Source organism: Gopherus evgoodei, chromosome 6 (assembly GCF_007399415.2).
Source record: "Gopherus evgoodei ecotype Sinaloan lineage chromosome 6, rGopEvg1_v1.p, whole genome shotgun sequence".
Taxonomy (NCBI): domain Eukaryota; kingdom Metazoa; phylum Chordata; order Testudines; family Testudinidae; genus Gopherus; species Gopherus evgoodei.
This window is the reverse complement of record NC_044327.1, coordinates 90,655,515-90,678,606: the sequence shown is the minus strand read 5'-3', so window position 1 is coordinate 90,678,606 and position 23,092 is coordinate 90,655,515. Positions and strand designations below refer to the sequence as shown.

The following is a 23,092-nucleotide window of genomic DNA, read 5'->3' as shown; positions in this document are numbered from 1 at the left end:
TTTACCCACTGTCAATTAGGTTCTTAAAAGGTATAGACAAGTTATATGCCCACATTGCAGAACCTATCCCTCTCTGGGACTTTAATCTGGTGCAAACAAAGTTGATCCTATCTGTTTTTACTCCATCTATCCATGAAAGTAGCATTGTTTGGTAGCTATTACGTCTGTAAGAAGAGTGGCAGAACTACACAATCTTTTATAAGGACTCCATATACATACTGCCCAGCCAGTCCCACCCTCCCCCCAGCTCCCAGTTACTTAAGTAGTGACTGAAGTTGTTGTCCCTGTCTCATAGGTTGGAGAAGTGAGAAGTTGTGCAGTGAGTGAGGCAGGTAACTGCAGTAAAGGACAGGGCAATCTCAAAGGGCAAACTGGCCCACAGCACCTCTAACTGGCAGCTGCTACTCACTCTCCTGCTGCCTTGGAAGGAGCAGTCAGTCAGAAGGGGATTATCTCCACTGTGCATGTGGTTTTCCCATGTCAGGAGACCCAATACACTTAGCAGGTTTAGAAGTGTTCTGAAGTGGTTATAGACCCTTCTGCCTCTGTCCCTAGCATGTCCCTGTCCGTCCTTGCTCCTCAGCCCTCTGCATTCAAATCATGCTGTTTCCTTTTCCTTCTTCATGCTGCCTGGGCACTAGTGCAGAAGGTAGAAGGCACTGAGAGCAGGGCCGGCTTTAGGTCGATTCTCCCAATTCCCTGGAATCGGGCCCTGCACCTTAGGCGCCTCTTTAATTTTTTTTACTCACCTGGGGGGGAGGGGTGTCCAAGTCTTCGGCAGCGGGGGGGGGTGTGTCCGTTCCAGGTCTTTGGTGGCTTTTCGGCAGTGTGTGTGTGGGGGTCCTTCGGTGCCACGGAAGACCCAGAGTGGACCGCCCCTGCCGCCGAAGCCCCAGACCGCCACCAGGTATTCGAATTGGGATCTGCAGTTCATAAAGCCGGTTCTGACTGAGAGTACTGGAGAAAGTCTCCCTACTCTGTTCTTGTGCCTGGCACCACAGTGTTTCCTGGCAGACAGGAGGAGTAATTATTACAAGGTCATGCTCAGCCTGGCAGCCCCATTTTGGAGCATGCTCACTGAGATTTGTGGGGATGGCACATACTCTGGCCTCGTCTACACAGCGGGCAGGGAGGGGGTGTCGATGTAAGATACGCAACTTCAGCTACAGGAATACCGTAGCTGAAGTCGACGTATCTTGTTCCGATTTACCTCCCGTCCTCAGGGCGCAGGATCAACATCTGTGGCTCCCCCATTGACTCCACTACTGCCACTCGCTCCGGTGGAGTTCCGGAGTCGATGGGGAGCGCGTTTGGGGATTGATATATCGTGTCTAGATGAGACGCGATATATTGATCCCTGATAAATCGATCGCTACCCACCAATATGGCGGTAGTCTGGACGTACCCTCAGTGTGGCTGGCTTAGAACTCTGTGAAGGTGCAGCACACTCAATGTAGACAGTGCAAAAATTTGGTTTAGATTAATTTACTATAAGAGAATCAAAGAAGATTATCCCCAGGTCCTTTTCTTCAGAGCTGCTGCTTAACCAGTCAGTCACCAGCCTGTAGCGGTGCATGGGATTCTTCCTTCCTAAGTGCAGGACTCTGCACTTGTCCTTGTTGAACCTCATCAGATTTATTTTGGCTCAATCCCCCAATTTGTCTAAGTCACTCTGGACCCTATCCCTACCCTCCAGTGTATCTAGCTCTCCCGCCAGTTTAGTGTCATCTGCGAACTTGCTGAGGGTGCAATTAATCCCATCATCCAGATAATTAATAAAGATGTTGAACAAAAGTGGCCCCGAGATTGACCCCTGGAGCTCTCCGTTTGATACAGGCTGCCAACTAGACATCGAGCTGTTGATCACTACCCGTTGAGCCCAACAATCTAGCCAGCCAGGTGTATAGTTGGTTGAAAAAATGTACTTACAGTAGCTATCAGTGGTTTGCTATCAAACCAGTAGGACATATCTAGTGGAGTCCCTCAGGAGCGTGGCTTGCGTCTAGAACTAGTCAATATTTTAATTAATGGCTTGAATAATGGAGTTAAGAATATGCTTTTAAAATTTGCAGATGACACTAAACTGCCAGAGTCGGGGTGTATGAGTCTGCAGGCGTTTTGGAGGACAGGATTAGATTTCAAAATGATCTGGTGAAATTAGAGAATTGGTCTGAACTCAACAAAATGAAATTCATTGAAGATAAGTGCAGTTGTGTGTCTGCCAGGTGCTGCAGCTGCCAGGTGCTCTGCCTCTGTGGTGGCCTGCCCCTTCCTGTGAATTGGCATCCAGCCAGGTTACTTCCAAGTTTCTTCCCTTATGGAAGAAAAAAAGCAAATGCACAACTACAACATGGAGAATAACTGGCTAGGCCATAGTACAGCAGAAAAGGATCTGGGGTTTTTAGTGGATCATAAATTGAACATGCACCAGCACTGTGGTGTAGTGGCAAAAAAAAATGCTAATATTCTAGGGTATATTACCAGCAGTGTCATATGTAAGACATATGTAAGAATAATTGTTCTTCTCTGCTTAATCCTAGTGAGCCTGAGCTGGAGTATTGTGTCCAGTTTTGGGCATCACACCTTGAGAAAGGTATAGACAAATTGGAAAAGGTCTAGAAGGAGATTTGAAAAAAAAAAGGGGGGGGTTTAGAAAACCTAACCTATGAAGAAAGGTTACAAAACCTGGCTATGTTTAGTCTTGAGAAAAGAAGACTGAAGGGGAACCTATTGAGGACTGTTGGAAAGAGGTTGATGATTAATTGTTCTCCATATCCACTAAAGATAGGAAAAGAAGTAGTCAGCTTAATTTGTAGCAGGGAAGATTTAGGTTAGATATTAGGAAAAATGTTCTAACTATAAGGATAATTAAGCATTGGACTAAGCTTTCAAGGGATGTTGTGGAATCCCCGTCATTGTCCAACCTGTTCTGAAAAACCTCCAAACACCCACCAGTGATGGTTTAGGTATACTTTGTTCTGTCTCAGCATATGACCTTTCAAGGTCTACATTTCTGTGATTGTGATCTTCAGAGAATTTTGCTCTAACAAATCTCTATTGAGCATTTGCAAATTTTCAGAGACTTATAACATGCCAAATTTGGGCAACTTTTCACAAAGACAACGAAAGATGTATATTCCTGACCGCTAAGCAATACCCCTACCTTCTCCAAAGCATGTACTCATACACTTTCTCAGTGAAACAGCTGTGCGTATTTTAAAACTTGCAAAACAACTTTTTTCCCTTAATCTTATTCTTTAAGCTGGGGTGTTCTCAACAAATTTTTTGGTGGCCTCAGAGTGCAGCCACTGACTCTTGCTGGTGGCCACTTTGACAATTTTTCTTAAAATACTTAATTCACTTTAGGAGAACAAGTAAACATGCACACATACATGTCCAAATATAATAATTTATTTATGTAGGGTTTCCTTTTTTAGACATAATAATAATTAATAATGTACAGATGTGTCTCTTCTTTACTGAACCTAAACAGAATAGAAACACAAATAAGGTGCTTTACAAGTTTTTGTGGTTTTTTGCTCTTTCTTTTGCTTTTTTGGACTTGCCTAGCTAGTAAGTCAGATTCTGTGAAAAGTGATATTTGTTTGTTGGTTAATACCACTTTTCACAGCAGCAGACTTGTTAGCTGGCTGGGAGGCAGTTAAAAGTGATATTAGCAAACACACAAACATCACTTTTCACAGCAGACTTACCCAGCCCTAGCAAGCCAGGGCACAAATTAAGCCTTGGATGGGGAGGCAGGGGAGGCCAAGGGTGATGGGGTAGGAGGGTGAGGGGTTGGGGACAGCAGTGGGGAGCAGGGGCTGATAAAGGGGAGGAAGGGTGAGCCCAAAGCCCAGCAGCTGGGGGGACTAAGCTTGCTGCTGTGCAGGCAAAGAACCAGCACCCAGTGCTCCACAGTCAGAGCCCGTAGTCAAAGCCTGCCGCTTCAGGAAGCCGGAAGCCTGAGTGAGCCCCAATGCCCCGAGGAAGGTGGGGGACTCGCACCGGCTGTCTGCTCCTCCAGCATTTGTGGCTCAAGAGGGGGGCAGGGCCCAACCCCTCCTTGCGGCCCCAGGGGAGGGGCCTCTGCTTTGTCCCCCCACTCCTGGAAAAAAATCACAACCCAGGAGGCTGTAGCTGCAAGAAAGCATGTAGACATTTTGAGAAATGCTGCTGGAGCAGGTGGACCATTTTAGCTGAAACTTAAAAAATCAGCTTGAAGCAGACAAATCTCAGCTCAAACAATCTGTCAAAGTTATAAGCAATTGGAAATAGTCTTATTATAGAATGTTAGACAACTTTACCTGTAAGCAGAGCTGTTAGTTCTCAATACCAGAAATGTTGTAATTCTATTTCATGCTGTTCCAAATATTTCCTTTATTATGTTGTATTTGTGAACTTGAATATTTTCAACATGTTCTAATAGTTTTTCGACGCATTTCACACATTTATTGCTGTTGATCAAGTCAAAGCTTTAAGGTATTTTCATGAAAATCAATCTGCCCCCGATGCTGCATTCCTATCGCGTCCAAATCTCCCACAGAAGAGAGAGGGAGTTCTAGTTAGTGCAGAGAGTGCAGTATTTAAACTGTCTTATTATGTTCTTCTTCTACTATCCAGAAGAATTGGCTAGTATGTTGTTCACTAATTTTTAACTTTATGTAACAGGTCAGTTCCCCAATCTTTGTGCCAATGAAAACTCATGAACTGCTTCATCGAATGAGTGGGAAAGGATTAGCAGCTCATTATCACTTCTCAAGGCAGCCATGCATTTATGGAAATCAAATGGTATCTGTACAAGTGACATTAACGAACACCACGGACCAGAAGTTAGAGAATATTCACGTAAGGGAGAGAAAGCTACCTGCAGGCATGAAGATGCATCTGTTTAACCCAATAGGTAATCAAATCATCTTTTTAAAACTAACTATGCAATATCGTATTGTTTTGTTTAGTTAAAAACATGAAATGGAAAATACCAAATATATTGATTTTTTTAAGTTATTTTTTTATTTTAGAAAGTGACAATTGAAAAAAAAACATTTTTAAGCATTATTTGGCAAGGGTGTGTGTGTGGTTTAACAAGGTGTCTGTTAAAGGGGAGCATTTCCAGTACAGTTAGAATGAAAAAAAACCATATAGTCATACTGCCTCTGGTTGTAATTTCTTCAGATCCTTTCATGTGAACATAAGAACAGCCATATTGGATCAAACAAAGGTCCATCTAGCCTAGTATCCTGTTTTCCCTTTTTCCAACTGACCTGTTAGCTGTTTGGTCACTACACTGATTAAAGAGCTCTCTTAGGACAATATCAGTTGGAGGTTTGTGCCAGCAAGTTATGTTCACTTCCAAGGGATAAACATGGTACTTAGCCACTTTTTACTTATTTCAGAGCATACTTTCCATGCTAGTGTCAACAAAACATATGGTCACGTATTTTGCATGGATAACATTTGATTCAGTTTGTATTTTAATCATGATACGTCTCTATAACTAAACATCTAGTTCAAGACAGTGACAAAATCTGAACTTGGTATTAAGTTGAACTGAATTGTGTCTTCCCGTCTGGATATATAAATAAGCTCATAGCCTGAACTATCCTGTCTAAATGGAGAGGTAGTAGCCTTTCTAGAGAGAAGTTTGTAATTCATATTTAATCATAAACCCAATTTTTTCCTTCTTTCCTAAAATCCACGATGGAATATCATCCTCAAAATTCAGACAAAAAGACGAGTAGAATTTTTACCAGATTTGAAGTTAATCAAGAGGTTCCATAATTATAACACATTTAAAATTGGACATGTTCACTGGAGACTTTGCCACTTTGTTCCCCGGACAAAAAAAAAATCTGAAACAGATACATTTGTTTGTGGTATCCATCATGCACACTCCTTCATAACTGCAAGCAGAAAATAATTCTATTATGTAATTTTTATTTCCTTCTATGTTGTTGCTTGTCTGATTTGCTTGTGCTCAAGTTTTCTACATTCTTCCTCAATTTCTTCTGGATCTGAAGTTTTTATACCCACCTGTGTCTTATCCTTTTCAGTACATTTTGTATTCTTTATGTTTCTCATGGGTATTGTCTACTTTAAGAAAGTTAAGTCCTGTAATTCCACCAGGAGAGCACAGTGCAAGTGTCTGTGTAGCCAGGCATTCTTATCAGTTTTCCAAACTTACTCTGTAGCCTCTGCAGCTGGAGTTCTGCCCAGTAATAGTGGCAAATGGGGCATGGAGTATTTCTTTCTAGATGCCACACAGATCCTTATACAGACTTGACTTTCTTGAAGCACTTCCTGTTTTCCCTCCATTATTCTACATTATTTGAAACCCTCCTCCCCTGGGTTTTCTGCATTTTTCCACAATTTGTTTTACTGCTGTCAGACTTCTTCATATTTCTCCCCATCATTAAAGAGCTGACTCCTTCTGATTTCCTAAATATGTAGAACACAGTAGCACAAAAATTTTCTCTGTCCAGACATTTTTAATTTGATGTTCCTTTTTGAAATGGCATCTGTTCAATTACCTTCCTGTGTGTTGTTTCTCTTGTACTGTTCTCTAGTTGAAGTTCTCCCCAACAACCAGTTTTTGTATATGTTCCTTTGGTATCAAAGAAGGACCCAGCACCTCACCTAATCCTTCAGTCTGCAAGTCCTATCCTAAGTCCTTCAGTCTGCAATAGTGTAGGGTTAGAATGGTGATCTGGCTCTGAAGAGGTTTAAGAAACAAACAGTGAACTTACTCTTGATGTCTTCATTTAGGAAGTGCTGCATTCTGCACTGCTTGTAAAATGAAGGCATATCCTCCATTTTAGGTCCATAATCTTCCCAGCCTCCTATGTAACTAGTGCAAACAAAATTTGGAGAGAAGTAGGCCACATTGACTATAGAATTTTTTAAACTTGATTTTCCCCATCACTGTACAGTAGTGTGCATTTTACTAGTGCTCTTGTGCTGTCTTGCTCTTCAGTTTTCAGATTCAGTGAATAAGTGGTGTCATGCTGAATGAAATGCAGATACTGCATCTGCACCCAAGCAAATAGATAACAAGTGACCTTAATGTTTTTTCTGTAATTATATGTCCCTGCTCTTTTAATCTGAAGCATTCATTCACTAATGGTATGATTAGATTTTAATGGTAATATTTAAAATGCATTTATTGTAGGAAGTTTCTCCCAAGACACTTTAAAAAATAAAAATACAAAATTTGCTCAGAACCTCTCCAAGTTTAAAGAAGCTGTAAACATTTGTTTTACATGTTATCAGATTTTTGTATTTAGATTGGCTGATCAGATTTTTTTTTTGAATGCTTAATTTACATGTTCTATTCTAGAATTTCTTGAGCCTGAGGAATCCATTACTGTCTCAATGGGTATTGACTTTTGTGATTCTACTCAGACTGCCAGTTTCCAGTTGTGGTAAGTTTGTTTTTGTTTTGTTTTAACATTTGATTGTTCTGAATGGAAATTGAAGGGAGAAATTGTTGTCTTTTTTACACAACTTCTTCCCCAACTAAATTAAAAACATAATTGAATTTGCTCTGATTATTTTTTGAACTAGTTTGAAGCCTAACTAGAATTTTTATGGGAAAAGTGCTTATTGTATTTTTGGTATTTGTTACAGAATTGGGCAAAATATCTCATAAAATGGACATTCAAGAGGTATATAGAGAAATGAGGCATAGTTACCTTGTAAACTTTACTATTCCACTATTTTTCCTATCAGTATATTTCCAAATGATTTTTGAAAGTTTGTGATACTTGATGAGAATTAACTTATGCACATATAGTAAAGTCAAACAGTGCACTTTCAAATCTGAACAAATCAGTTTCTTCTGTTAGGTACCTGACCTGTTTGTGGTTCTGTTCTTTTCACAAGTTTAGTTTGGTAACTCTGAGGTTGCAGATGGATCCTACCATTTGTTGTAACTGAATTTTCAGAAACATTTTAATATGTAATTTACTAACATAAAATCAAAAAACAAAATGAAACCAAAGAAAAGTATCAGAGCCAAAAGTTGAGTGCTAATATACATGCAGCAACAATCATCTTTGAGGGACTCCTGCTCTATTTGAAGAACAGTCAGCCTAATGCTCTGCAGCCAATCTTTATATATATATATATAATAGTTTCTTGAGCTTTCCTAGCCTTTCCTTTACCTGGATACTGCATTTTTACTTAATCAGCTGAAAGCATTTGCCTGCCTATAGCATTAGCGTCTCTCTTTGGATTGGACCACCCCTTTCTTGTTCCCATAGGGAGCAGTTGACCCCAGGGTCTAGTATAGTGCCTTTATTAGTATAGTTTCTTCCTCTGTTACAAGAGTTTGCAAATCAAAACACACAAAACCTAAGGGATTTAATACCCTTAAAAGGCCATCCTGATTGTCCAGAGCCTATGTAATAGGGTGTAGTGTTTGTCACCCAAGTAAACCACCTCCAGATTGGCAAGTAAGAGAAGCCTCTTCCTAATAGTGAAAAAAGAGATTGGGAGAAGCTGGGGGAGAAATTAGTAGGTGGCTGGCCCACTAGTGTCTGCCAAATATGCCTTGCATATATGTTTTTATATATACTTCGCTTATCATTATCATGCCTAAGAGCCTGCATTGTATCTAAGTTCCTTACATATTTTGATTTAAGCAGAAAAAGTGCCTGCTTACCCATTGGGAGCTCCATTGTCAGGCAACGTGAATTCATGCAAAAATAGTAGCAGAATCCAAACTCTTTTGCCCATGTCACTAAATTAACCTGCTTGCTAGTCTTTACTTTCCCCTTAACATATCCTGAAACAAATATTGCAAGAAACTTTTCTCATCACTTGCCACACCACCTGGTTATGGAATTGTCAACCCTATCACAATGCCCAAAACTAGTTAGGTGAAAACTGTCTTTCCTTGTAGAAAGTTCTGTACTCTTGTTTGTTTGTTTGTTTAATATTTTTTTAAAAATAGGGTACAGTGATCATTGGTAGTTTGGAAGCTTATAGATTCTTAAAGACTGGGGATACGAGATTTATAGTAGAAAAGCTACTGTGCTTTCATATATGTTAAACATGCCACTCAAGAAGAGCCAATACAGAAGTTACATTTTCTCTTTTTTCATGAGAGCTTACTACTGAAAATGTTTTTCTCAACAACCCTTTCCTTGTGATATTCCTTTGTATGCTAAGTCCCTAGCTGAGGTTATTTTAAAGATATTCTTATCTCCAGCATGATACCTATGGCATGTAGCATATGCACAAGTTATGCTATTGTGTCTTTCTGGATGATGACAGCAGCATTGATAATCAGGAACTGATCTGAAGTCTTTAAAAACTAAGCTTATTTTACTGTACAGCACATTAGTCCAGCACAAGCTTTGTTTTGACATAACGAGGGAAGCAGAGTTCTAGGCAATGCAACTTCAAAATTGTTACAAAAATGTGAGGTATCTGTTTCTCTAAACACAAACGTAGTTAGCTTTTTTATTTTAAAATTACATATAATGTCAGAATATTTAAACAAGCATATACATTCTTTTTAAAAACAGCAAATATTTTTAAGTACATCTTTTAAGCATGTAAATGATTCAGTTCCAATCGTACACCATTTATTGCTGAGAATCTCTGCAGTGATGAGTATAAGCAATGTAGCATAACACATTGATTTTATGCAGATCATCACCTTTATGTTTTGGGAGGTCTGCTATATTAGTGATATATAAAAACTGATTACTTTCTCCAACATTGCCTGGTAATTGTTTATTATTTTCCTATTAGACAAACAAGACAGATCAATATTCCTGAACACCAACCAGACTATGAGTAACATCACTGTAAATAGATTTGCTTCAGACACCAGTCCTGTATTCATTTTAATGATTTGGACAATGTGAACCCAATGACAAAGCTCAAGCTAAACACTAAGTTTAAAGTTAAATTAAGAATAGGAATTGCTTACTTTGTTTGCCTCACTGATTAATAAAACCTTCGATATTTGAGAATACTGTTGAAGGGGGAAGAATAAAGATAAATGTACTTTGAGTAAAATTTGCTGTTTTATTGTTCTAAAAATCCTTGTCGTATGTATATGTATATTAGGTGATTCTGTGTTTTATGATGGTCTTTCACCCATGTGAATCTGTTTAAAATCCAGTCAATGGCAATTCTTTTAACTCTCGATACTTTCTAGAAAGTGTTTTTGTTCAAAAGCTTGTGTGTGGATGTGTGAATTATTTCAAGAATATTTTGACAAAATGTGTCCTAACATCTTTATTTTGCTGTATTGTCTTGCATGAAGATATATATGTATGTCATTTATTTGAGCTGTTTGGCGCATATGAAGCAGTTCCCCGATCATAATTATTAGCCTACGTTTTACCAAAAGGAGCACTTTGTCTTGCATCAAATGTAATTGATCCTGAAGCAGTGTAATCACAATTACTCACTTTCTTAATTGGCCTGCCCAAAATCAGAAAATGGAAACCGATCGGCAGTGTTTAAATCAATAGCTTTGTAGTAGTGCTTGTGGGGGTTGGGAGATAGTGGTAGTGTGTAGATCAATTGGTCTTAGATGCCAATCATTGACTGTGTGTTTTGCATAGTAAACACTGCCTGTCTGCTTCGAGATGTTGTAGTGTTAGTAGTTCAATAAATGCAAACTATATTAAGAAAAAAGCAAGAATGACTAATAAAATATTTAGATCACTTCTTTTAAAAGATCTTGAACATATCAAGGGCAGTGAAGGAGAAACTGTAATATACAGCGTTGAAAGCTCTGAGAGCTTTGAAAGACCTCCCTAATAAGCACTATTTTATTAAGCAAAGCTTTCGAAGATCACATACCTAATTAGAGAGAAAGGAGAAACTCTTTAACTTGAAAACTGTTCCTAATGCATTTATTTAGAACATACATTAGGTTGCTCATCCTGTCTACTCATAGTGAGAACATCACTGCCTTTCTTGTGCGATCTCTCAGCAAATGCACTTTTTCCCCTTTCACTTAATTTCTATACAATAATGCTTTTTATGTGTGTTTTTAGAAGAAAAAAAAACTGAGGGTCAGGATGAGTAAATTGCCAATCTTCATCTTCTAAAAAGCATGTACGTGTGTGTACACAGACACCATGTGTATATGTGTGTGCGAGAGAGAGAGAGTGAGTTGTATATTTAGGGTTTCCAACTTGGGTCAAACGTGGCAGTTGCTTGAAGAGAAGGGAAGGACTCCTATTGCTTGGAGTATCTACTGCCCTAAAAGATCTGGGAAAGGGGAAACAAGTGTGTTCCTCCCTCTCCCACCAAAAAAAAACCCACAAAAAAACATACAAACTTCTAGAGATGGGCTAATGCTGGATGTGAAAAGAACCTGTTCTCCTTTCCCTCCACTTCCTGATCCCTGGAAAAATTCTGTGGCAGGCCGTCAGGACTCTTATGTGGAGGAAGGGAAGAAGCCTGTGCTGTTAGTGTCTCCCCAGTGTGATGGGTTGCTCCCCTTTAAGGTGCCACCTGATGTACTGAGATACCACTGAGCCCACCTGTTCTGTCAGCCTTTAACCTGTCTTGCTGAGCCAGGCTCTTAAGCCTCCTCTAGCACACACACAGGCAGGGCCACACCCAGCTGCACAAAGACACAAGACACTGAGATCAGTTCTGTGAAGACTCAGCTTAAGGGACTTGCCCCAGCACTCAGGTGCCCACCTCCCTTTGAGTGCAGACTCAAGGGGGGTATATTGTCTTGCACTGTGTAGAAAAATCTGCACAGTGCAAGCTCATAAAAATTCACCCTCTCCCTCAATGTGAAGAGAGAGATGCACAACTTCTCCCCCCCCCCCAGTTAGAAATTGCACAAACTGGGTTTAATAATACAACAAATTTATTAACTATAAAAGATAGATTTTAAGTGATTATAAGAGATAGCAAACAGAACAAAGCAAATTACTGAGCAAATAAAACAAAACACTCAGACTAAACTTAATACACTAAAGAAATTGGCTACAAATAGTAATTTCTCACCCTAAATGTTGTTTCAGGCAGATTACAAAGATTCTTGAAAGCCAGCTGCACTGGCCTGCAGTTTGAAACTTCAGGTATTCCTCACAAGCTAAACATCCTTCCAGCCTGGGCTCGACTCATAGACTCTAGGACTGGAAGGGACCTCGAGAGGTCATCGAGTCCAGTCCCCTGCCCTCATGGCAGGACCAAATACTGTCTAGACCATCCCTAATAGACATTTATCTAACCTACTCTTAAATATCTCCAGAGATGGAGATTCCACTACTTCCCTAGGCAATCCATTCCAGTGTCCAACTACCCTGACAGTTAGGAACTTTTTCCTAATGTCCAACCTAAATCTCCCTTGCTGCAGTTTAAGCCCAATACTCCAGTTGAGGCCTAACCAGCACAGAGTAAAGCGGAAGAATAACTTCTCGTGTCTTGTTTACAACACACCTGTTAATGCATCCCAGAATCACATTCTTCCGCTTTACTCTGCGCTGGTTAGACCTCAACTGGAGTATTGTGTCCAGTTGTGGGCACCGCATTTCAAGAAAGATGTGGAGAAATTGGAGAGGGTCCAGAGAAGAGCAAGAAGAATGATTAAAGGTCTTGAGAACATGACCTATGAAGGAAGGCTGAAGGAATTGGGTTTGTTTAGTTTGGAAAAGAGAAGACTGAGAGGGGACATGATAGCAGTTTTCAGGTATCTAAAAGGGTGTCATCAGGAGGAGGGAGAGAACTTGTTCACCTTAGCCTCCAATGATAGAACAAGAAGCAATGGGCTTAAACTGCAGCAAGGGAGATTTAGGTTGGACATTAGGAAAAAGTTCCTAACTGTCAGGGTAGTTGGATACTGGAATGGATTGCCTAGGGAAGCAGTGGAATCTCCATCTCTGGAGATATTTAAGAGTAGGTTAGATAAATGTCTATTAGGGATGGTCTAGACAGTATTTGGTCCTGTCATGAGGGCAGGGGACTGGACTCGATGACCTCTCGAGGTCCCTTCCAGTCCTTGAGTCTATGAGTTGAGCCCAGGCTGGAAGGATATTTAGCCTGTGAGTAATACCTGAAGTTTCAAACTGCAGGCCAGTGCAGCTGGCTTTCAAGAATCTTTGTAATCTGCCTGAAACAACATTTAGGGTGAGAAATTACTATTTGCAGCCAATTTCTTTAGTGTATTAAGTTTAGTCTGAGTGTTTTGTTTTATTTGCTCAGTAATTTGCTTTGTTCTGTTTGCTATCTCTTATAATCACTTAAAATCTATCTTTTATAGTTAATAAATTTGTTGTATTATTAAACCCAGTTTGTGCAATTTCTAACTGGGGGAGGTAAGAAGTTGTGCATCTCTCTCTTCACATTGAGGGAGAGGGTGAATTTTTATAAGCTTGCGCTCTTCTCTCCCCAGTTCAGTTCTTGCTTCCAGGTGTTTCCCTGGTGTCTCTCTTGAGAGGAGGTGGGGGAGGAGGCCTAGGAGAACCACGATGATGTCACTCCCCTGTCTTATATAGCTTTTGTGTATGGTGGGAACCCTTTGTCTTCCACTGGAAAAACACTGGCATTCCAAGGGGGGTTCCAGTATCAGGTGACTCAGTCACATATCTCTGCAGGGTCCTAGCAGCCATTAGTCCTAGGCTGTCCGGGCTGTCCACAGGAAGACTAAGCTCTTTCACAGTCTGTTGTCTTTGCTGATGGGCCATCAGCCCTGTCTGGCTTTTTCATTGTTGTACCAGAAGGGCTAGTTGTAGGTATCACCCAAGGTAGCACTTTTGAAATACAGATAAATGGTCAATATTCCTAACTTCAGATATAAAAATGATACATGCATACAAATTGGATAACCAAATTCAGTAAGTCATAACCTTTCCAATGATATCGTACATGAACCATCTTGCATGAAGTATATCTCAATTATGGCATATCCATATCAAAAGCATATTTCCATGAAGAATATGGAGTGCAATGTCACACCCAAAATCTAAGAGCCTGAGGAGTGGGAGTGGGCAGGATGTCACCACAGCTACTGAGAGGGGGAGAGAGCTGAAGTGGAATGGGAAGAAGTGCTTGTATGCACTCCATTCCTCTCCCTCAAAATAACGAGCAGACTTGGGGTCAAGGGAACGCAGCACACATTGAAAGATGGCAGAGAGATGGTAATAGATACAGGTCTGGTTACTAAACCCAGCCCCAAGAACTGAGCTCCTGCTCCTCCCAGTACTGCCACTGGAACCATTAAGGGCCAGTCTGTGCTCTGCTCCTGGCAGTACTTTGATCTGCTGCTGGGAAAGAGGGGAGATGATGCTCTGCATCGATCTACCCCCACTTGGGTAGCCTCTCTGAATGGCATATTTGCACAGAAAAGCCAGAGGTTGGTTTGTCAGGGAGGGGAAATCTAGCAGATTTTTTTGTGGAAACTGCCAAGAAGGGATCTAGACCTGCTCTCTTCAGTCTCTTCCTACTCATGAAATCTCTTGCTGCATATTCTTTTAAGGGTACAGGTGCTCCTTTTCCCCAGATCTCTTAGAGATGCATATTTTTGAAGAAGCAAGTATCCTCCCTTCGTTCAGGCATCTCTGTACCCTGAAATCTACCTGAGCAGGATGTCTATCTGCAATCAAGAAGAAAAAGAAAAGGATCAGTCAGGTACTCTAACATCCAACCTTCTCACAAAAATATTGATACTACAAAACCAGAAGTTATTTACCAAGCCTGATCCTATTCTTCCTGAAAAGTCAGTTTAAAAAAAAAATGCATGTTTACTCAGGTATAGACACTGACTTGTTTGACTCATGTAATAGCATCTGAATCATAATGTACAAGAAGCTATATAAAAAATGTGCCAAAGGCAGTTGTTAGAGAGAAAACAGCTTTCATATCACTCTGTCGCATTTTCACCTCTGCATATGGTGTTTCCCTGGACAGTGCTTTGTTAGCTGGTCAGTAAGTTATCGCTTGGGGTGTGTATGTACGTACTTATTTATTTAAAACTTTTGGACATTAAGACAAGCAATCTGGTGCTCTTCCCTCCACTATCAGTCACTCTAGAGCCAGGCACTAATTGGCCCATTTCCAGAAAGCAAGTGCATCAGACTGGATGGCTGACCTGGAGGGGGCAATGCTGGGTCTGAACAACTGCTCCCACCTGTGCAAATCCAGGGCCTTTCTTAGCCAGATGCTTCTCTTCCTTTCCTCGAAGAGATTAGCTGGAAAAGTAGAGAAAATCCAAACATCTCAAAAAGGTGAAATCAAGAGGAAACTTAAATATTATTATTCTTTCTCTCCTAACTTTTCTTCCTGCTCTTTGTATCTCTTTGAATATAAACAATGGGAAATTAGAATCAGTGTGTTTCTCTCCATGTTCAAGACCATGTCCTAGCATGGTATTACTCTTATGGTTATCAAGGGAATAGGAGGAGGCTAACTTTGTAGCAAGGTCTCCATTAAAGAAGCAGGCATCCTCTTTACTGTGACTTTGAAAGCATTATCAAAATCAGTGGGTGCCAGCCTGTAGAGGTCAGTAGTTGACTTTTGAATCCTTTGAAGAAGTTGATAGGTGCTCAAATACTGTGGTGATAACCATGGTATAAAAACTTAGAGAATTAACAGGCAATACTCTAATGTTTTGTATATTTCTAAGTGGTAATACTATTTACATTTGTTTCAGAAGTAGACACAGCTGTCCTTGCCTGCTAAGTCTACCATTATCATGGATAAGAGGACTTCTTCCTCAAGATCATCTGGTAAACAGCCACTTATGGTTTTTGCATAAGTGATCCAGGACAGACTGGTCCAAACAGTGCCAGGTGTCAACTGGATTCTTTGGGAGCAAACTGGCAAAAGAACAGAAAAGTGACAAGTGACAGAACAACCTTCTGTTGCAAGCATCCCAGAGAAAATTTAAATCATGCTCTTCCTAAATGATCAAACATGATCTTGTAATGTCATTTAATCTATTAAGTAGATTGTTTCTCCTCCTTGGTTCCTGTGTTTGTAAACTTTCTTTGATGTATTGGATCTAGCACCCAGGTAGTGTGAGATAATGCCAGGCATATGGTGAAAGCCTTCAAAAGAGCTGTGTGGCTCAAAAGCTTGTTTCTGTCACCAACAGAAGTTGGTCCAATAAAATATATTACCTCACCCATCATGTCTCTCTACAGTTTAATACCTTTTTTCAGGTAACAGTAGAATAATGCTAAGACCTAGCTTGCTCTGTACCTCGCTAAGAGTACTACTCCATACTTAATACGCCACTCCACAACAGAATCTCTTATCAGACATCCTAGCCTTTTCTTGCAAGGCTCCTGAGCATACTTTTAATTGAGAGGCTCTTATTCTGTACTAAGGTTGTAACTTCTACCATCAGAAAATGCTTAAGCCCTTCTGGTTTGAAAACTGGAGAAATCTTCCCATGCAGATTTTATGTACCCTTGGCTATTTGTAATTCTTCACCTGGTTTGACAAATTTTCTTCTCTGTTGTATTTTATTATAAACGTAATCTCCCAAGAGACTTGAAGCAAGAGCATTTACAAGAGCTGTTTCAGTGTAGTCTTAACCATTCTTCTGGGACTTTGAAAACTATTTCTAATAGGAACTTTTAAGCTATGAAATATTTCTCACAGGTTTTGATATATAGTAGTTAAATTAATTTTAAATAGGGTTAAATTCAGTTCTTAGTTACATTATTTTATGCAAATGACATTGTCTTACTATCCAGATTTGTATTTAGTAGCAAACACTTTTAATTAAGTATTTAATATGATGACTTTTAAAAAATTATATCCATAATTAAATTAGATATAAAAGAGGACCCACTACACACGTTAGTGCTTTTGGCTCCTGTAGAGGGTGGGCTCGCTATTGGAACACCTCTTTGTGGCAGTGCATGGTGCAGCAGCTCTTTCGTGGTTAGTGTCCCCTGACAATAGTCGCTCCAGTCCTACTGTGGTCTGCCTCTTCTGGCAACTCAGACCTCTGGTCAGGTCATGTTTTAGACTCAAACCTTCCAGAGTAACAAAGTCCAAATGATTGCAAGTCCAGCATCCTTACGAAAGGTCTTTAATCCTGACTCTGGGTTCTGTAGTCCTCACACCCTTTACTCACCTTCGTCATCCTTATTCTCTTCTCAGGGCTTCCTGCCACCTTCCACTATTTTGGTTTCCAGTCCAGGGACCCTATAACCAGCATGCAAAGTCTGTTCCATCAGGCTCCTTACTGCTGCCTCCCTTGACATCTTCCTGCTGTGGCCTCTTTATGAAGCAGTCTCTCCACTGCCTCTCTAAGTTCACCGTTCTTTCAGGGCCAGGACTCACAGGGCTCTCCTGTGGAACCTTCCAGCAAAATCTCCAACTACAAGTACAAAAATCAACCCACTTTTGCCCTGTTCAGGCTTGAGCTTTCATCTCTCTATATTCCTTAATTGAACACCTCCCAGTGGTCTCTCCCTGCAACGTCCTAATCCTGTCTTATCAAGTTATACTGCTAGAGCTTTCTCCATCTCAATGGTTGTTCTGTGTTTCTCCTAGCCCCCTGCCAGACTTCTGTACTCAGGAGAGGATCCCAGGGCCATCTCTCTCCCTAGGCTTCCTCCTTGACCCGCCTAGGCTTTCAACTCTCTAGTCCCAGAGAGTGACTACAAAGTTTCTCTCCTGCAGTCTCTTTCTAATCTGTTTCCTTTCTTTATAGTCACCACTGAGCTCCTTTCCCAGCTGGGTTTCATCTTTAATTAAGCCAGGCCTACTCACCAAGTGCAGCCAGGTAGCATAGTTGTGTTCATATGTGGGATATGCACCACATCACAGATCCCTATGTAGGGATTATAGGCCTGGAAAAAATACCAAAATTTAGAGTCACTGATATTCAGTGTAAAGAGAATTATAGTGATTGGAGCAAAGCAGGAATGGTTTTCTGCAGCTGAAAAACTATTGTACTGTATCAAAGTATGCTGGATCTCAGCAATTCTAGCTTGAAATAAAGTAAATCTCACCTAATGATCATAAGAAAAAGCAACAAGACTTCCGGACGTCCAGTGAGCAGAAAACCTATTGATAAAGTTGGAGGAGATGGAAACTATTTTAATGGCTTTATTAAGAAATATTAATAAGTTTGTTACTTTGGGGGGAGAGAGGATTGTTTGGTTGGACCAGTGGTTCTCAACCTCTCCAGACTACTGTACCCTTTTCAGGAGTCTGATTTATCTTGTGTACCCCAAGCTTCACCTCACTTAAAAACTACTTTCCTACAAATCAGACATAAAAATACAAAAGTGGCACAGCACACTATTGAAAAATTGCTTACTTTCTCATTTATACCATATAATTATAAAATAATTCAATTGGAATATAAATATTGTACTTGCATTTCAGTGTGATACTTGAGCCTGTTTTTCACTTGTGAGCCTTGTCATTCCAGGAGACAATGAAGCGACAGCAACAATTACATTTTTCTCCGTATTGAGTCTATTCCTACTCTCAGGGCCACCATTAAGGGGGTGGCAAGCAGGGCAATTGCCTAGGGTCCCATGTATGAAATTTTAGTTTGTATTGTCTTCATTCATGCTTTTTATGTAGCCTGTTCAGAAACTAGGCAAATATCTAGTTTAGCTGATGTACTCGCTGGAAGACCTCTGCATGATCTCAAGAGCCGCTGGATTGGACAGTACTTAATAAGAGTCCTCTCCCACTGCTTTAGAATACTTATGTAGGAGCCAAGCTACATTGATACTTTCCCACTATAAAAGGATTAGATTGTATACATCTGGCGACACTATGTTGTCAATACAGTAGGTCAGATTAATGTATAAATAGCATGGTCTGCAGTAGATCCAACAGCATGCTAAATTATCCCATAATGGTTCTTGGTTACATTTTGAAAGTGTTTTGGTTTTGTTTTGTTAAATTATTATGAAGGTAGTGTTGAATCCCCTTATAGCCATTTGAGTTCAAACAAGCCACTTAACCCATATAAAAAAAATGTTATCTGGAGCAATTGGCTAAAGAGTCACTCTTTCACTCCCAAATTCCTGATGTTCTCATATGAAAAAAATACTACAGTGAAATAATATAATTGTTAAATCCTATGTCTCAGCCCACTTCAGTCTCAACGTATGCTGATTCCATCCTTGCTATTTCAGTGTTCTGTTGTCATTAGATAAACTGACAACATTCAGACTATATAAGAAAAATAATGAATGTCAGGATTGTAAGTAGGAATAGAGTTAAAATTTATTTATAAAATGGAATAGCAACCTGTGACATAAATCATTATAAAGCTTATCTCAGCCAGACTTTAAAGAATCATTTTAGTATATATTTACTGAGCTTAGATTTAGAGTATTAATGTCAGTTATTATTCTGCTACATTACATTTGACACATCTTCATTTGGCATTTAAAAGCATATCATGGGTTTTAAAAATCAAATAATTTTAGAATATATAAAATGTATCTTCTAAGTGTTTCTGTTGCTAAATTTGTAGCAACTGGTTAAAATACAGTAACTGGGACATAAATATTTTTCTGATTTCAGATACTTTGTCTTGTAATTTTTTTAATCAGAGGAAGAATATGACTTCTATATTAATCATCCTACATGATGTGTTTCCTACATCAGCCAATCTAATTTCAGACTTCTAAGGTGAAAACATTATAAAAAATCAATAGCAAATGTTTGAGATTAATTTAAATATCATGGATATTAATCAATTGATTTTTGTACTACTAATGATTGTACCAATATGTTTAAGTAGGATAACTCAGGCATACAAGCAATCAATATTTGCTGATTCTTTGGCACACCAGTTAATGAAGGGATTTTTTTATCTTTCCAAAATTTCACTTGCCCTATGGCTAGAACAAGATTTTAGTTGTAAATGCATTCTTAACTGGATGTCGCATATCGTAGTCAGCCAACGAAACATGGTAATGTCCACATATCTTGAATTTCTGTAAAATTCGTTTCAGGTACAACTAATTTGATCCTTCCAGAGAATGAGGTGAACGGTGTTTGTCTTTTTTGTGGGAAGGAAAGGGGTTAAGAAGGAATATGTAACATATATTGTTTTTTAATAGCAGGATACTGCTAATGTGCTATTTTGTTGTTTGTTTGTATGTTTTTTTTAAACTATCCGCTGTTATGAAAACTAGTCCCAGCTTTGAGAGAGTTTCTGTCAAGGCTTCTGATCAACCAATAGCCTACTTTTTACTGTGTCAAAAAATGAGACGTTTTCAAAATTGAACTGATAAAATATTTTTCTTGCTTTTCAAATTAGTTTTTTCTATGTTTCTCAGACAATATTCTGTCTCGTTCATACTAAATAGAAAGATTGTTAAAATATTTGTTCCTGGATATTATACTTTGTGTAAGAAGATTCTTTGGACTTACTGGTGGTATTAAAACAAGAAAAGTAGAATCTTGCTAATTCAGACTAATTGCTAGGATGTTGCTGATTATTGAACTTTGTTCATTTGTTAATTTGCAAACAGTTTTTAAAAAATCATGTAAGGTTGAATTTTAGCAAGTGTGTAGTTTGGTTTCAGATATCTGATACTTTTTCGTTGACAAGAACATGTGCATAGCAATAAAAGTAACATTAGAAATACAAAAGCTCACTGCAGCACCTTGCTCTTGCATCTGTGCTGGGAAGTAGGATGAGGCAGCCAGATTTTTGGTGAGAATTAGCAAGATTTTGGATTAGGAAAATGAAAATCAGAAAGGTAAGTTCTACAGTATCAGTTGGTAATATATTTGCTCCAATTTAATTTTGGTTATATAAAATATTGTCTTACCAAAATATTTGTTCTGTGTAATTTCTCTTCTCTCAGTACAAAGGAAGATAACTTCAATGTTAATATTCAGCCCCCTGTTGGAGAACTACTTTTACCTGTCACTATGTCAGAGAAGGACTTTAAAACAGAGCAAGGTGAGAAATATTATTTCAGTAACTTTGATAAATGCATTTTTTATTTCCGTGTGCGTGCACTGCAATGCTTTTTCACTTGCACATCTATACAGATGCCCAGAAATCACTTCATGTATGTAGCTATTGATGCTATTCTGTGCATTCACTTTCAATCTCATACTAATGGCTTGGTTTAGAAAACACCTTCAGAAGCACACAGTGTGCGTTCCAGTGGTACTTGACAACTGATTAATATAACTTCTAAAAAAAAAACAAACAGTCCCTCTTCATACATAGTCCATAATCAACCTTTTGGCCCTGAGAGTTATGGTTTCCTAACATTGCTCACTAATGCATTTCATATTAGTGCTAATGGCAGGAATTTTAGACCCACCAGCGCAGAGAAATAATACAAATGTGTGCTAATACAATGATGTCTGCTTTTATTAGTCTTTATTCCAAGCTATTGCTAGTGTAGAGTTAATGTACTTTTTCTCCCAACTACTTTGAAGTTCATTACAATCAGACCCCTTTAAAACAACGCTTCTTACTATTAAAAACAAACTCTTTGGCTTCCGTTTGGTGTAGCATTTTAGAAAGAAACCATGTTGTTGTCTATACCTCGGCTGACAATTTTCTTAATGTAGTGCTTTTAAAGAAAATCAACATTTCTGTAAAATGCATGATTGTGGCTTGGCCTCGACTCAAATGCATTTGATAATTTGCATGGTTCTTACTGTATGAATAATAAAAAAATTATTATAGCTGGTTTTACTACATGTTAAATTGAACAATGCACACAGCTAAGAATTTTGTTCAAATTTACTGTAGTACTTTTCAAGTCCAAAAGCTTGAGCTTTGGATGCATTTTCAAATTTACAATGGTATATTGTCATCCATCTCAATGAATGGGGATTTATATGCGTAAATCCTTTCCCACTGAGATGAGAATGTACCCATGGGACTCCATCTCATGGCTGTGTAAAGCTCAGAAACCCAGTATATCTATCAAGCAGTCAAGAACACCAACGAGTAATCCTATGCAATGCTATATATTATTAATAATCACTTTTGCATCATTTCTTAGTTACTTTTATATTTTAAATGATTAAGAATGCAGTCTGTTACTTATATTGTTTTCTGTGAAGTTGATCACGGCAGTGAAAAGTTAGGATTGTGAATTTTTTTCTTAACCAATTGATACTTATTTGCTGTTCTTACTCTTTGCTGGCTAAAGCTTGCCTCACTGCTTTACACCTGCTCAGCAAACCAAGGTGAGTGATTAAATGAGGCTTTGGCACATTTGTTTTAAAATGTTCCCTTCTTAAAATTGTAGGTAGAGGTATACTGTAAATAAAGAAGGTTATTGTACTCCTTTCCTTACTTTTTTTTTTTGCTTGCTTGCTTGATATTTGCTCATTTGCTATTCTTTGCTTTGTCTGAGGGCTTTTTTCCCCCTGACTGATCATACAGAACCATGAGAACATAGAAGAAGTGCACTTTGAGTATCACTATGGTCCTCTGTGGAGTTGTTGCCAAAATTCTTTTTTCTTCTGCCATTTTACTTCTATGGTTGTTGATTATTTGTCTGAATAAATCTGGCAGCTGTTTGCTGTGTTTAATAGAGCAGAAAGGCTACTCTGAATAAAGCTATTTGAAATTTTGTTTATATGAAGTATTTGTAAATCCATGAAGGTCTCTTGGCATTTCTGTGTCGTTCTTTCTGTCTTCCTGAATTCATTCTTTGATGCAGGCAAATTTACCACATGTTTAAAAAGCTCCTCTATAGCATCTTTTTAGTTATAGATTTCAGCTGTTTTAGAAAACTCTTGGTAATAGAGGTCTCAATTCTAAACTTTACATGTGTATTTATTTGTTACACAGCTCTAGGAATAGGTTGGAGTATTTTAAGAGACTTGCTCTATGGGCTTGCTAAATGAAAATCCCAGATCAAAATAAGAAATCAATTTCCTCAAATTTTAGCAACACAAATCTTACTAGAGTAAAATGCAGGTCAGCTTAGAAGTTAACAAATGTGTTTCCATTCCATGTTAACTTTGATTTTATTTCATTCTCTAAATAAATCCGATTTTTACACTTTTTTTTTCCTTATTTTGGAAATAAAATGTTTCAAACCTTGTATCTTGAGATACTTTGTTTTATGTTTGCATTCAAAGTTAATAATAGGAAATGGTGGAGAAGTGGGAAGTAAGGGTGGCAACAAAT

The 23,092-nt window shown here is 38.9% G+C and overlaps 1 protein-coding gene across 2 annotated transcripts in view; it reads left to right on the top strand.

The window, feature by feature from the left end:
* The window catches only part of AP3B1 (adaptor related protein complex 3 subunit beta 1), a 312,676-nt gene that overhangs the window by 274,250 nt on the left and 15,334 nt on the right, over nucleotides 1-23,092 (top strand). For both annotated transcript variants that reach the window (XM_030566153.1, XM_030566152.1), the window contains exons 23-25: nucleotides 4,672-4,903; nucleotides 7,337-7,421; nucleotides 20,790-20,887. In XM_030566153.1, the coding sequence (XP_030422013.1) occupies nucleotides 4,672-4,903; nucleotides 7,337-7,421; nucleotides 20,790-20,887 (415 nt within the window). The remainder of the gene's footprint in view (nucleotides 1-4,671; nucleotides 4,904-7,336; nucleotides 7,422-20,789; nucleotides 20,888-23,092) is intronic.